Source organism: Centrocercus urophasianus, unplaced genomic scaffold, assembly GCF_019232065.1.
Source record: "Centrocercus urophasianus isolate 14NV4802_14NV808 unplaced genomic scaffold, USGS_Curo_1.0 seq_36, whole genome shotgun sequence".
Taxonomy (NCBI): domain Eukaryota; kingdom Metazoa; phylum Chordata; class Aves; order Galliformes; family Phasianidae; genus Centrocercus; species Centrocercus urophasianus.
This window is the reverse complement of record NW_024884933.1, coordinates 4844479-4856681: the sequence shown is the minus strand read 5'-3', so window position 1 is coordinate 4856681 and position 12203 is coordinate 4844479. Positions and strand designations below refer to the sequence as shown.

General features: G+C 43.9%; 1 protein-coding gene across 4 annotated transcripts in view; it reads right to left on the bottom strand.

Moving 5' to 3' along the window:
- Positions 1-1513: 1513 nt before the first annotated feature.
- Positions 1514-12203, bottom strand: part of MIB2 (MIB E3 ubiquitin protein ligase 2) — a 32044-nt gene continuing 21354 nt past the window's right edge. For all 4 annotated transcript variants that reach the window (XM_042831622.1, XM_042831625.1, XM_042831621.1 and 1 more), the window contains 10 exons: positions 11989-12122; positions 10254-10402; positions 9619-9775; positions 8816-8970; positions 7426-7552; positions 6902-7132; positions 5798-5976; positions 5208-5392; positions 4418-4483; positions 1514-3493 (listed from right to left, as the gene is read on the bottom strand). In XM_042831622.1, the coding sequence (XP_042687556.1) occupies positions 3252-3493; positions 4418-4483; positions 5208-5392; positions 5798-5976; positions 6902-7132; positions 7426-7552; positions 8816-8970; positions 9619-9775; positions 10254-10402; positions 11989-12122 (1625 nt within the window). In that variant the 3' untranslated portion in view covers positions 1514-3251. The remainder of the gene's footprint in view (positions 3494-4417; positions 4484-5207; positions 5393-5797; positions 5977-6901; positions 7133-7425; positions 7553-8815; positions 8971-9618; positions 9776-10253; positions 10403-11988; positions 12123-12203) is intronic.

Sequence of the window (12203 nt, the reverse complement as noted above, 5' to 3'; positions counted from 1 at the left end):
AAACCATCTCCTGCTTTTGTAGGTCAGTTGAGAAATGCGAGCTGACATTTCAGTTAGGAGGATTACATAAAGCCCATTAGTTTTAGCATAAACCTGTCTCAGCTGCTGCCCCGTGTTTAAAGTTTTATCCCAGAAAGAAGCAAAATCTTTCCCTTTCAAAAGCAGCCCTGCTGCGAGGAACAGAGCTGCATTTTGGGAGGTGGCACAAGACCCACGGGAAACATGGAGCTCCACATCTGATTTCCCAAAGACCTTTCAGTCTTATTTGTGAGAGACCAATTAATAAGAAACATCACACACAATTATTTGCCATCCGTGCTGAATAGCTGATAGCTCTACTTGCCTTTTACTTTTTAAAGGAGCATTTACCTACTGCTGTGCCATCTCCGCACCTCTTCCCAACCCACTGCTGTCCTGCATCCAGTAACAACACCAACTGGTAGCAAGAGGCTAAAAGGCAGCAGTGCCTTCTCCCATCTTGCCCTTTTCCCTCTTCTGTCATCATCTCAGCCTAGATTCTTGGCTCCTTTCTTGCCTGCTACACATCTCTCCTCTTGTGCCTCAGATTTAAGCCTGTGCTGAAGCAGAACTATTCTGCAGACCAGGATTACGGTACAGATTACACAAATTAGCAATAAATCCAGTAACCATTTCTCCCAGCTTGGCACTCAGCTGGCCACACATCACTTTGATCCTGGCCCTACACACAGCCAGGCTTACAAGGAAAGACAAAGCAGCAGCATCCCCTCCTGCCCTCCAGACCCTCAGCCTCCCACAGGCTGATCCTGCCATTACAAAACACATACCTGGCACGTGGAGGCACCTGTTTGCCTTCTGCTTCTCTCTTGCTGCTGCAAATCCGCTGCCTATCTTGCTTTTTCTCTGTTGCGGTGCAGCAATTTCATCTTCCTAGTGAGAAGGAGGGAAGGGTCAAAATGTTGCTTAACAGCTCAACTTCTGCTCCTTGGGCACCAAAAGCAATCACAGCAAAAACAGGAAAGTAAAAGAATATAATCCTAACCTCGAAGTTATGTTTACAAACAATTTCTGTATTCTTTCAGCAGGCATAGCGTGCTTTGCAAAACTCTTATTTAGCAATACAGAGACTCAGAAAGCAACTCAATTTACTGCAGCAGCTGTGCAACTTAGGAAGAATCTGCAGTCTTCCTACAGAGCTGTGCCAGAGGAGGCTCAAACTGCACATTAGGAAAAGCTTTGTTATCCTGAGGGTGGTCAAACAGGGGAACCATCCTAAGATAGTTTTCTTTTAAGGGGAATAAACACTCCATCAGCTTTCCAAAGAAGTAACAAAAAAAACAAACCCAAGGAAGTGTTCCCTGCTGCTTTTTCCTGAATAAGCTGAAGTGTAATAGATGAGAATAACACAACAAGCACTGAACAGCGTCCACCTCTGTGCCCTCCTCCTGAAGTGCCAGAACACACGCATGCATTTAACATACACAATAAAGCATCAGTTGGTTTCACCTTCATTAAATCACATTTGGACGTGGAGTAGAGGCTTATAAAAGAACTGTATTTCAGAAAATACTTGGCACGTGGTGCGCAATACACATTCTGGAAAATTATTCATCTGTAGCAAACAGTGGCAAAGCTCTTATGTTACAGTGATGGTTCAGTCTCATACTTGCAGCAAACAGCATTGGTACCCTCCTCTTCCCTTGATACCCCATCACAGCACAGCAAAGACTTCAGGTCTTGTTTAATCGTGGGGAAGTTACTCCAACACCAACTTCCAGGCAGGAAGTCAGTGAGCAGCTGTAACTCTGATCTTTACCAAAACTTCACCAAAGCTGATTGTGAAATTCAGCTCCAGCTTATTTGGGTGTTAAACACTGCCCAACTTAGGGCTAAATGTGACCCATTTTTGTAGCTCTATGTCAGAAACACTATGAATGACAACACCTTATAAATGAGTATTTGGAGAAAGAGCATATGAACCAGAGACAATGAGACAAAGCTTTCTCACAGCACCAAGAAATCATGATGAAGTAACAGACATGTCTGTAGCTACCATATATTGCACAAAGATTTCATTCATTCATTCCAATATTTGCCATCTCTTTATGAGTGAAAAAAGATAGCAGAGGAACACAGTATTGGTGTTGGTTTTTTTTTCTTAAATAGTGCTTGCAAGGTATAACAAACAGCATCACTTGTGTATAATTGTGTCATTAAGGATATACACCACACACACAGACATATGTATACATACACACACGGCACACTAGCCCTACAGGATGCCACTTCTGCCAAGTTACTTTACAGGACAGATTCACCAGATAATATTTCTTCAGTCACACAGTTGGAAAACACAGTACAGCCAGATCCATATTTCAGCTACTGTTTGTACATTCATTTTAATGCTCAGGAAAATATAATTTTATTTTATTAAGTTCTGCTGCAAAACAAAGAAAAATGAAATCCTTCTCATTTCTTAATTATTACTCTATTTTGTTTACACTTCGATTGGAGCATTTAACACCTGCCTTTGGCGTTATGGTTAGAAAGCTCAGGAGTCTCTGAACACAGTTGTGCAAAAAATAAAATATGGGAGAATGTCACTTAGAGAAGTTTTTGTTGTAACAACGTGTTTTCTCCGATCAGTGTTCACTACTTTATCTCTAAGGCACACACACACTGTCTCTAGGATCTCATCACATCCAGATTTGTCTGTCAGTCCAAATCTCGTTGAGCCTTGAAGCACCAGTTCAGAGAGCATGCTGTCTTAGGACATTACCTCCCTACCACTGGCAGGCACCAAGGACTGATGGCCACGACTGATCTCCTCTGGTATCTCCTTGCACAAAGTGCAAGCATTTGCTGTGCCTGCTGAGGTACCACATATATCCTTCTACAGCATCGCAAGGCTGCAAATCTGACAGTGCAGGGCAGCAGACACGATGCAGTCACTGGAGCAGGAGGCCTCTGCAAACATCTGCACATGGAAGTCTCTGGTCTGAAAGCCTCTTCTGCCTTCAGACAGTTCAGTGTTCTTTGTGTCTTTCCAATGGACAGGCAGCACAAGGTGGTGGCTGCCCTCCAGCACTGCTCCTCACCCTTATGACGCTGCAACGGAGGACGCTCCCTCCCCTCCACCTTCACCCAAGTCACGTTTCCCCCCTCTTTCACACTGGCTTTGCAGGAAGCCAGACCGAGCAGCGCTTTTCATCTGTAATGCAAACAAAAAGGATGTAAAGGAGGTGGGAACGGGAAGGGAAGCAAGTGTTTCCTTAGACAAAGATCTGAATCCTCTCCCGGATAGCCTGCCGGCAGATGGGGCACACAGTAAGAGCTGTGCTGCAGTCTGGGCAAGAGCCATGTCCGCACTGGAAGACCAGTTTGATTTGGTCATCGATGCAAATAGGGCAGGTGATGCGCTCCTCCATCTGCCGGTAGCGGTTCTGCAGCTCCTCCATCAGCTTCCTCTGATCTGTGGACTCAGAGCTTGGGCTGCACTCCACCTCGGTGCTGTCTGCAGGGGAGGGAGAGCAGGAAGAGTCAGTTGCTATTGTGCTCTGTCTCACACAGTGTCTCCTTAACCAGACTGTCACTCAAAGAGCAGAAATTTGTTCAGATTAAAGTCACTTCAGTGGGCCTTATCCAGAGATTCTGCAGACACAAAGCCCAAGACGATGCTTTTTATGAACTGGCCAGTGGTGCTTTCCTCTGTTCTGTTGCTCAACTGTTATTTGTTTTGTTTTTTTTTCCCCTCTTTCAGTCTGCATGTTTCTTTTCTAAGAAGAAACCATGCTGCCTGATACTTCCTGCCTTGCTGCTTTGCAATATGTTGGTGTTACCTTTAAGCAGAAGCTTTCAAAGCTGGTTGTGATGTTCTGCCATACAGTCTGGGAATCCTCACTGTGCTATCAGTACTATGTTCTTTCAATCTCCTTGATTACACTTTGGATTTCTTAAGTCTTTCAGGACACACAGGGTATAAAACAAGAAACCATCTGACATCACTTACATCAACAGCTACACAAAGCAGAGTCCCAGAGTCAACACAACATACACAATTCTGTGAACCTTACAGAGATCCTCGGCTCTTAACCAGATGAAGTGAAAGAACCCCAGATACTGAACAACTGCCAGCTTTGGGAAGCACTCCTTCCAGTTTCAGCTTAACATAGCTGCTGTTGAATCTTCTGCTCCTTACTCTTTGATTAGATAGCTCAACATTTCAATTTAGTTGTCCCTTTCCTCACCACTCTGCAATGATGCTATGGGTACCATATCCCCTTTTCTCCCTCACTCTTCCTGCAAAAAAAAGTTACCCCTATTTCTTATGTTTTTGGCTTTTTTCCCCCCCACCGAGAACCACTGACTGCTGCTGAACAAATGCTGTGAAGCACCTTTCCCAATTCACTGCACTGAACAGTAGGCACAACAAACATACCTTGCTTGAGTTTTTTGGTTATTGTCACTTGACATTTGATGCACTTCTTCATTCTTCTGGAGCATTCTACCAAAACGATAGAAGGAGTGATTACAATTAAGCCCAGTGGTGCAAGAACAATAGGGAGAAAATAGACTTGAGAACATCAGCTTTTAAATGGCCTGAGAACTCCCTGGATGGTTAAGAAATGGAAATGTGGACACTGCCTTCTTTTTTTGAGCTACACCCTTATCACTGCTTCAGTCTTTCCTATGCAGTAGCAAACACAACACAACTTCCCAATGCTCTGTGCTGCCAGAACTGCTGAGCTATGGGTGCAGTGCAGCTCTTTGTTCTTTGGAAGGATGCAGTCCTTATACAGTTCTTATCAAACTCCTCGTGATCAGAATGAAGGCACCTTAACAAGGTAACTAGCTTGCTGTTATGTTTGAGCAAGCTGCCATTAAAACATCTGAAACACAAATTGGTCACAACAGCCAGAGAAGGGGAAATCTTTCTCAGGAAGTTTTGATGGAGAAAGCACCACCAGTTACCACTGAAACATCTGACCTGCCTTCTGAATTACATACAGCATCTGTAAGCTCATGCCTGGGCTGCCTATCAGCAGCTGCTCAGATCACTCCAAACCTACCACAGAAAGCTTGGACACTCCATCTACAGTGACAGTGCTGAAGTCACACTGGGATTGTTCCAGGTCACATACAGCTTTGCATCCCAACAGACCTTGATTTATGAGTCCAGACAGGGAGGCTATGTGGCAGAACAGAAAAGGAAAGCAGAACAGACTTACCCTCACAAACAATACTGTGCTGGCATGGGAAGAAATGGATGAGCAAGGCCAGCTCTGAGCAGACCAGGCACTCTGTGGGGACTGCCACACTTGAGACACTAAGATTGGTTATCGTATTGGGAGTGGTATGCACGCGGCGAAGGCTGCAGGTGATGGCTGAGCAGTCTGAAGAAACCTGCTGTTCCCTGCAACCAAAAACACGTAATCAAATTTGAGCCATATACTCCAGGCCCTTCTTCAGTGACCTGATAAAATCGTATTGATCCCTGGCAAACATTCCATGTGAGGACAAAGATGCAGATGCTCAGGTAGCACAAAGTTGTCAATCTTCATTGCACTAACGAGACCAACTCAGTGTTGGCTAATCCTGTTGGGATTAGCACTGATCTTTCTACAAAGAAATGGAGAAGGCAGGCATGACTAACATTTACAGTGCCAGCAACTAACCCAGGGGAAACGAGAAGTGCTCAGATTGACATCTAATGCCAGTGTTTTAGGGATGCTTCATCCTTCCTGGAATGGCAGCTTCATGCAGTGATACCACAGCAGTGTATCTAGACACCGTGGCTATTCCAGAGGGCATGGTTTACCTGAATTTCTGTGAGAAGTCTTTGATGATTTGGACAATCCTTCCATCTGTAATAAGGTCTAAAGGAGACTTTCCCCGATGGTTTGCATAATTAATATCTGCTCCTTCCTGTGCTAAGTAACATGCAATTGCAGTTCCAACATTCAGCTCTATGTTTCCAAGAAAGCCAGAAGCCTGCAGCTAAAATGCATTGAGAAACACTCTGTTAATAGGAGGAGTCTGTTACGTAGCTGTATCAGATTTAAAACTGTAATCATCACACTGACAATCTGAGAGCACATTTTTGCATTCACAAAATGCAAGATGATCCTTCAGTGTATAAACAGCAGATTCAAACCTTGTGTTCCAGGAACAAGCAGGCATAAAACTGGTCCTAAATGGCATTAATCATTACTAACCATGGTAAGGGGTATTCACTTCTTCAGTCAGCGGACAAGAATTAGAGTGTATACTGAAAGAACAGCACAAATCAGCTGATGGACAGCTGGCATACGGAACCTGAAGTGGTAGCTATTTAAACACACCTTGTGTGCACACAATCCAAACTCATCTGAAGTCAAAAACCATTTTCTGCTGACATGAAGGACATGGCCTAGTATTCCTCATATATCCGTGAATATGGTGCAATTAAGTCCAGTTCAGGCTTTACAACAACACAGCTTTCATCATATATTGGTGTGTCTCATCTTTTGCGTATCTGCAGATGAAGAGCAGCAACTGGGTGCTTGTGGTTAGCTAGCCTCTCATTTTCCATGCCATCAGACAGAAATGAATTTCTGTGGTTTGGGGCACGAATTAAACCCAAAGACTCTTGGCTCTGTGAGCAGATTCATGACCTTTCCCATGTCAAAGAAAGAAGCACGCTATGCTAGCAAAAACATGTTACAGGAAAAATTGGTGCATGACTATGGGAAGCTGCATGCTTCAAATCTGAGCATACTCTCAACAGATTTATTCTCCTATAAGTAAGACTGTTTGCTTCCATGCTCCTTAACAGAACAGACTTTGCACTATTTCACTGCCTTCCTTCCCCCATTTAGTGTCCATTCCACAATCAAGCGTTCTCCTGCCCTCGGTGCTGGAATTTCTCCTATTCCCAGCTCACCTTGGAGAAGAGGGACGACCCCATCTCCCCTTCACGCTTCTCCATCAGGACTGACATCAGCTGCTGCCGTTCCAAGGCAATGTGCATGGCTGTGTCCCCATCCTCATCTTCAGCATTTACATCGCTGCCTTCACTGACCAGCAGCTGCACCAGCCCTACATGTCCCTGGATGATAGCGAGGTGCAGAGGTGTTTGGTTCCGGCTGTTCTTGACGTTGACATCACAGCGACCCTTGAAGAGAAGAATTGCATCAAACAAGAGGAGTTGTTGCTGCTGCTGAGTTTGACTGAAGAAGAGTGCTGCAGCTGTGCTTGCTGACGCCCCAACTCTCAACTCCATCTTCAGGACAGAAATGTAAGCACTCCAAGAGAATGCTGTGTGAATCAGCCCCTGCACCTTGGCCGTATGACCAACACACCTCCACACCACACACAGCATTAACTCAGCACTGCTTAGGAGAAAGTATGGGATTTTGAGGGTGGAAAAGCTAGAGAATTTGTTGGCAGTTTTGTTTTGCTTCTTACCTCTTTGATGAGAATTTCTGCCACTTCTTTGTGATTATTGAGAGCAGCAAGGTGCAAGGCAGTGAAGCCATCTTCTTTTTTGGAGTCAACCAACTGTCGAGCTCTTGCTAGAATCTTCTTTATGGCTCTGCAGTGTTGGAGGTAAACCAGAGACGGAAGGTACTTTATCAAGAAGGAAAACAATGCAGAAGAAACAGGCCTGCCTCTTCTGATCAGCAGTTATGAATGTTCTTTAAATTTAAATGAGCTGCACTGTGCTTGTTAAAACTGCGCCAGCAGATGCGATGCAGAATGCTCCTGCTATGTTGCAGACAGTTACAAGAATAAAACAATACATATGTATATTGATCATTTTTGTCAGCACAATCACCACAGAGAACCACACTCCTTTCCAGTGCTGCTACACCTGCACGTATTTTCAGGGCAAATTCTGCCTTTGTCTTTCTTAGGTATTGGATGATTATTTATAACAGGTCTTTGCTAGCAGCTTTAATGAGGCAGAGCATTAGGTTTCTCAGCTGCCTTCAGATGTTGCACACACTGTCAGGAAGCTTGCTGCATTGAAGTGGCACTGCCTGTCTGGACTGTTTGCCACTGCCAGAAAACCAAGCTGCAGATACCTGCACAGATCTTCCAGTTCTTCTGAGGTCTGCCAAAAACTGTGTAGTTACATGGGTTGCTTTTCACTGTTTAGAGATACAGCTTACTCATTACACAGAGGGCAGAGAACAAAACACCTTGCTGTTATCTTCTTTCAATGCTGATAATAGTGAGGAATGCTCATTTCTTGTCTGACTCTTTTGAAACATTAAGTCTGTTTCTGGTTTCATGTGCCTTTAATATCTATAAGGCTCCATGCAGAGTTAGCTTCAAGAAACACAACAGAGGAGTGCAGGAAGCTGGAATTTAATGGACAGAATACTGCACTTGTATCAATTAAAATATCTCTGGTTGGGTGCAGCAAGTAAGATGATCTCAGCCTTTCCCTTCTTTGCCAAGAACCATTTCTGCAGAGAATTAACATATTACCAGAACAACTACAAAGTAAAGAAGGGAGGAAAAGGAGAAGTCTCAGGTTCTTGGGTGATCATTCTTTTTTTTGCAAAAGCAGGCAGAGTACACAAAAATTGGCACCTGCCCCCCACCACAGGCACCACACGCACACAGCCTCTGCTTACATCCACCAAAGAATTACTGCTACATCAAAGAATTCACTACATGAAGTCCCTGATAGGCAGTCAATTCCTCCACCTCAATTAGGTGCTGCCCAGCTAGGGTTCACAGCTGTCTCAATAAGCATTTGGCAAGATTTTATCACCATCTCATCTCAGAGTGCCTAACCAATCTGTGTGTTTTTCCCAGGAACGCATGCCATTGTTCATTCACTTACAGCTTGTTGCCTTTTAGAGCAGAATAGTGGAGCAGATTGAAGCCTTGACAGTTCTGGACAGTGAAATCGATGTTGGGTACCTCAGTGAGAATCTCAATGATGACTTTGTAATCTGCAGTGATAGCATAATGCAGGGGGGTGTCTCCATGAGAATCCTATAAAAGAATACCAAAACAGAATATAGGTTACCTAGAAGTGTTCAATTAAGCACACTGTGCAAGACAGGAACATATGCAGTCTTCCAGGTCACATCAACTCCAGACCAAAAAGCACTGTCATGCTGAGCAGTTTCAGAGTTCTTGTGAACTCAGTTTCTCAGAGCTTGATATCAGCAGCTCAGCAGACAAATGTTCATATTCCTGGCTTTGAGGGACTGATCCAGCACTGTCCAGTTCTAAGAGCATAGAAACAAGCCCTAAAAAACAGGCTGAATCCAACTCACCACCACTGTCCTTCAAGTTCCTCAGCGTTTGTTCTAACAACCTCATCAGTCCTGGGAACAGGACAGTCACAACATCACACATTAGGAGCAGATGAGCTCTCACTGGAAGCGAGCACAGCAGAGAGTACTACTGGTCTGAGCTAAGCAGATTTAAAATGACAAAGATGTAGACCCAAAATTGGAATTTCTGAGCAGTGAATTTAGAAGCATGCTTCCCCAGTGCAGCACACAGTAATGTATTATAAAGAGAACTGTCTTCAAATTCTAAGCAACAAATGATGAAAGAGAAAAGCAGCAATTTCTCCCCCCAAAACAAAAAACATCATCACACAAGGAACACCAAAAGGAACCCGAAACTTACTGGGAGGTTGACATCACAGTTGAGTTCACAGAGGGCCTGCACCACTTCTGTGAAGCCTTGACTGACAGCAACATACAAAGCTGTGCACTTGGCATTGTTTAACAGGTCTGCACCAGCTCCTTTAGCAATAAGCACACGGGCAACATCAGCTTGGTTTCTGATTTAAAGGCAATGAGTAAAACAGTCAATGCTGTGCAAACATACATCCTCCCTTCTTGCAAGCCAAACCTTCTTGGCATTTGCATCCTCTTAATCGCACTCCATCTCCTCTTAAATCACTCTGATTTAAATCAACTGGTATCTCCCCCTCTCAATAGTAAATTCTTGGCTTACAACAGGCAAACCAAACTAATCCCAACCAACTTTTCCTCACACCCCAGAAAACATCACTGAAAGCTCCTTATCACTTGTTTTGATTCCTCACAAGTTTGGTAGCACAGAAACTGACTTAGCTGTGGATTGAATTAGCGTGTCTGTGGTCCTGAAGCTCGTGTGCCAATTTCTAATGACGTAAAGAAGTCTCCCTCTTTACCTTCTCTCACACACTGCACACAGATGGTTCACATTTATCTACAAGCTTCCTTTTTTTAGCCCTTTCAGTCTTGTATCAAAGAGGGCAAGAAAAGATCTCCTACCCAAAAGCTGCATAGTGCAGTGCTGTATCCCCTTCTTCATCCCTCAGATTGACAGTGGCATGTGCCTGCAGCAAAATCTTCACAACATCCAGATGCCCCTGATAGGAGGCAATCTGGAGTGCAGTTCTGCCCTGATTCTTGTTGTCGACCTGCAGGAAAGACAGAGACATAGCAAACAGCAAGGAAAGACCTTGCCTTGAGTTCAGTCACTGCAGAACAGTGGTGTGCTCAAATACTCAGCAGAATCTGTGTCCTGGTGGCTCTGCTTTATGTAATCAACTACAAGGCTGACTTTCTCCCTAACTATTCTTAAAGGAGAAAAGGATAGCACATTTAGTCAAGAAGGGAGAAATAAGCAAACAGAGCTGGAAGCCAGGGCTCTGATTGCAGCACCGATGCCAAATCCCTCTATGCCTGCAAGCGGAATACTTCTTGACATTGCAGCCAACTATTCCTTTTCTAATTGGAAAATGCATGAGGAGATCAAATTGGCTTTGAAAATGCCAAGTCCCCATTGCTTAATGTTACTCCAGGTACTTTAGTGGGCACTGTGCTGGAGGGTAAATCAGTGTTGAGGTGCTGCAATGAGATTTCTCAAAAATTAAAGGGACTGAAGAATAAAAAGAGGCTGTATGAAAGGCAAGACAAAAAAAAGGAAAGGGAGCTACTGAGATCAGCAGGAGGCTAAAGAGAAGAGATGAAGGATCTGGCAGAACCTCAGCTGACTGGCAAGCAGAACAGCTTTCTTTTTCCTTGCAGCTGGTTCTATGCAGCAATCAGGAGAGCAGGACAGGCTAGGCTCCCCTTGATTCACTCGTGACTATGGGTGAGTTGCTCCACAAGGAGGCTTTAGAGACCACTGTGTTATTCTTACATTTACACAAGAAAGACAATGCTGAAACTGGAAAGCCCTAGGCAAGCAATTCTAACTTGCACTATGCAGTGAGCCTTTCCTTGTTGCGTGTCTCTTACACAAATAACAATACATTAATATCAGAATAGAAATAGAACATAAAATAGAAATTTAACAGAAATTAACAAAATATTCCTGACTCTTGGCACTTTCTTATCTGAAAACAATCACAGGTGTTCAGCTACTCCTATCTCCAGAACTCCCATTAACCTCAAAAATAAGGATGGAGATGGAACCTCCCAATAGACAGCTTGGAAAAGCAGCTGTGTAAGTAGATGGATCCTAACAGTTTGGCACACTGCAAGCATATGAATTGTTCCAGCAAGTCAAGTCCAGTTCCCTTCTCCAGTCAGACACCAGATAAGGACACTGCACAGACATGCACAGCATCAGAATCTGGGCAGCTTTTCTTTCCTGTTTCCAACAGTTCTATTTAGCAAGGTCATGTAAGGACAGATGCATTCAGTCACACACAACCTGCTGCTTTCTTCTCAGACAGGAGTCAGATTCCTGGACATCTTGCTATTGTCTCCATATATATATTTATGAAGCACTAATTCTACAGCTGCAGTATCCATACAGGACACCTGAGAATATGTTATAAGGATGTAGCTCCAGTTCTGCTTTAATACCACACTCTGGCATCATACAACATGCACATTTTTAATCCTAAATTGCAGCACTGTATTGAATAATTTAATACAAGGTCTGAGAAATCTATCATTTTTCTCCTGCTCCTCCCCTCACACAAATACAAAATTTTTATGATCTCATTTTAAAGCACATCAGAAAGTAAACATTCAGGATGCCTCCAAAACTTGCCTTGTCTGGGTACTTCTGAAGGAGCTCCCGAACTTTGGCTGCATTGTTGAGTGCTGCCCAAATAACCAAACACCCTGCATGGTCTGATTCTGTCTTCTGAGACAACAGTTTCTCCAGCACAGTAATCAAAGTGCCTGGGTAGGAATAAGAAACAGCCACAGCTTAACAGCACCAAAGAGTATGTGTGGATATTCATGTTGCATTTCTCAACCCCT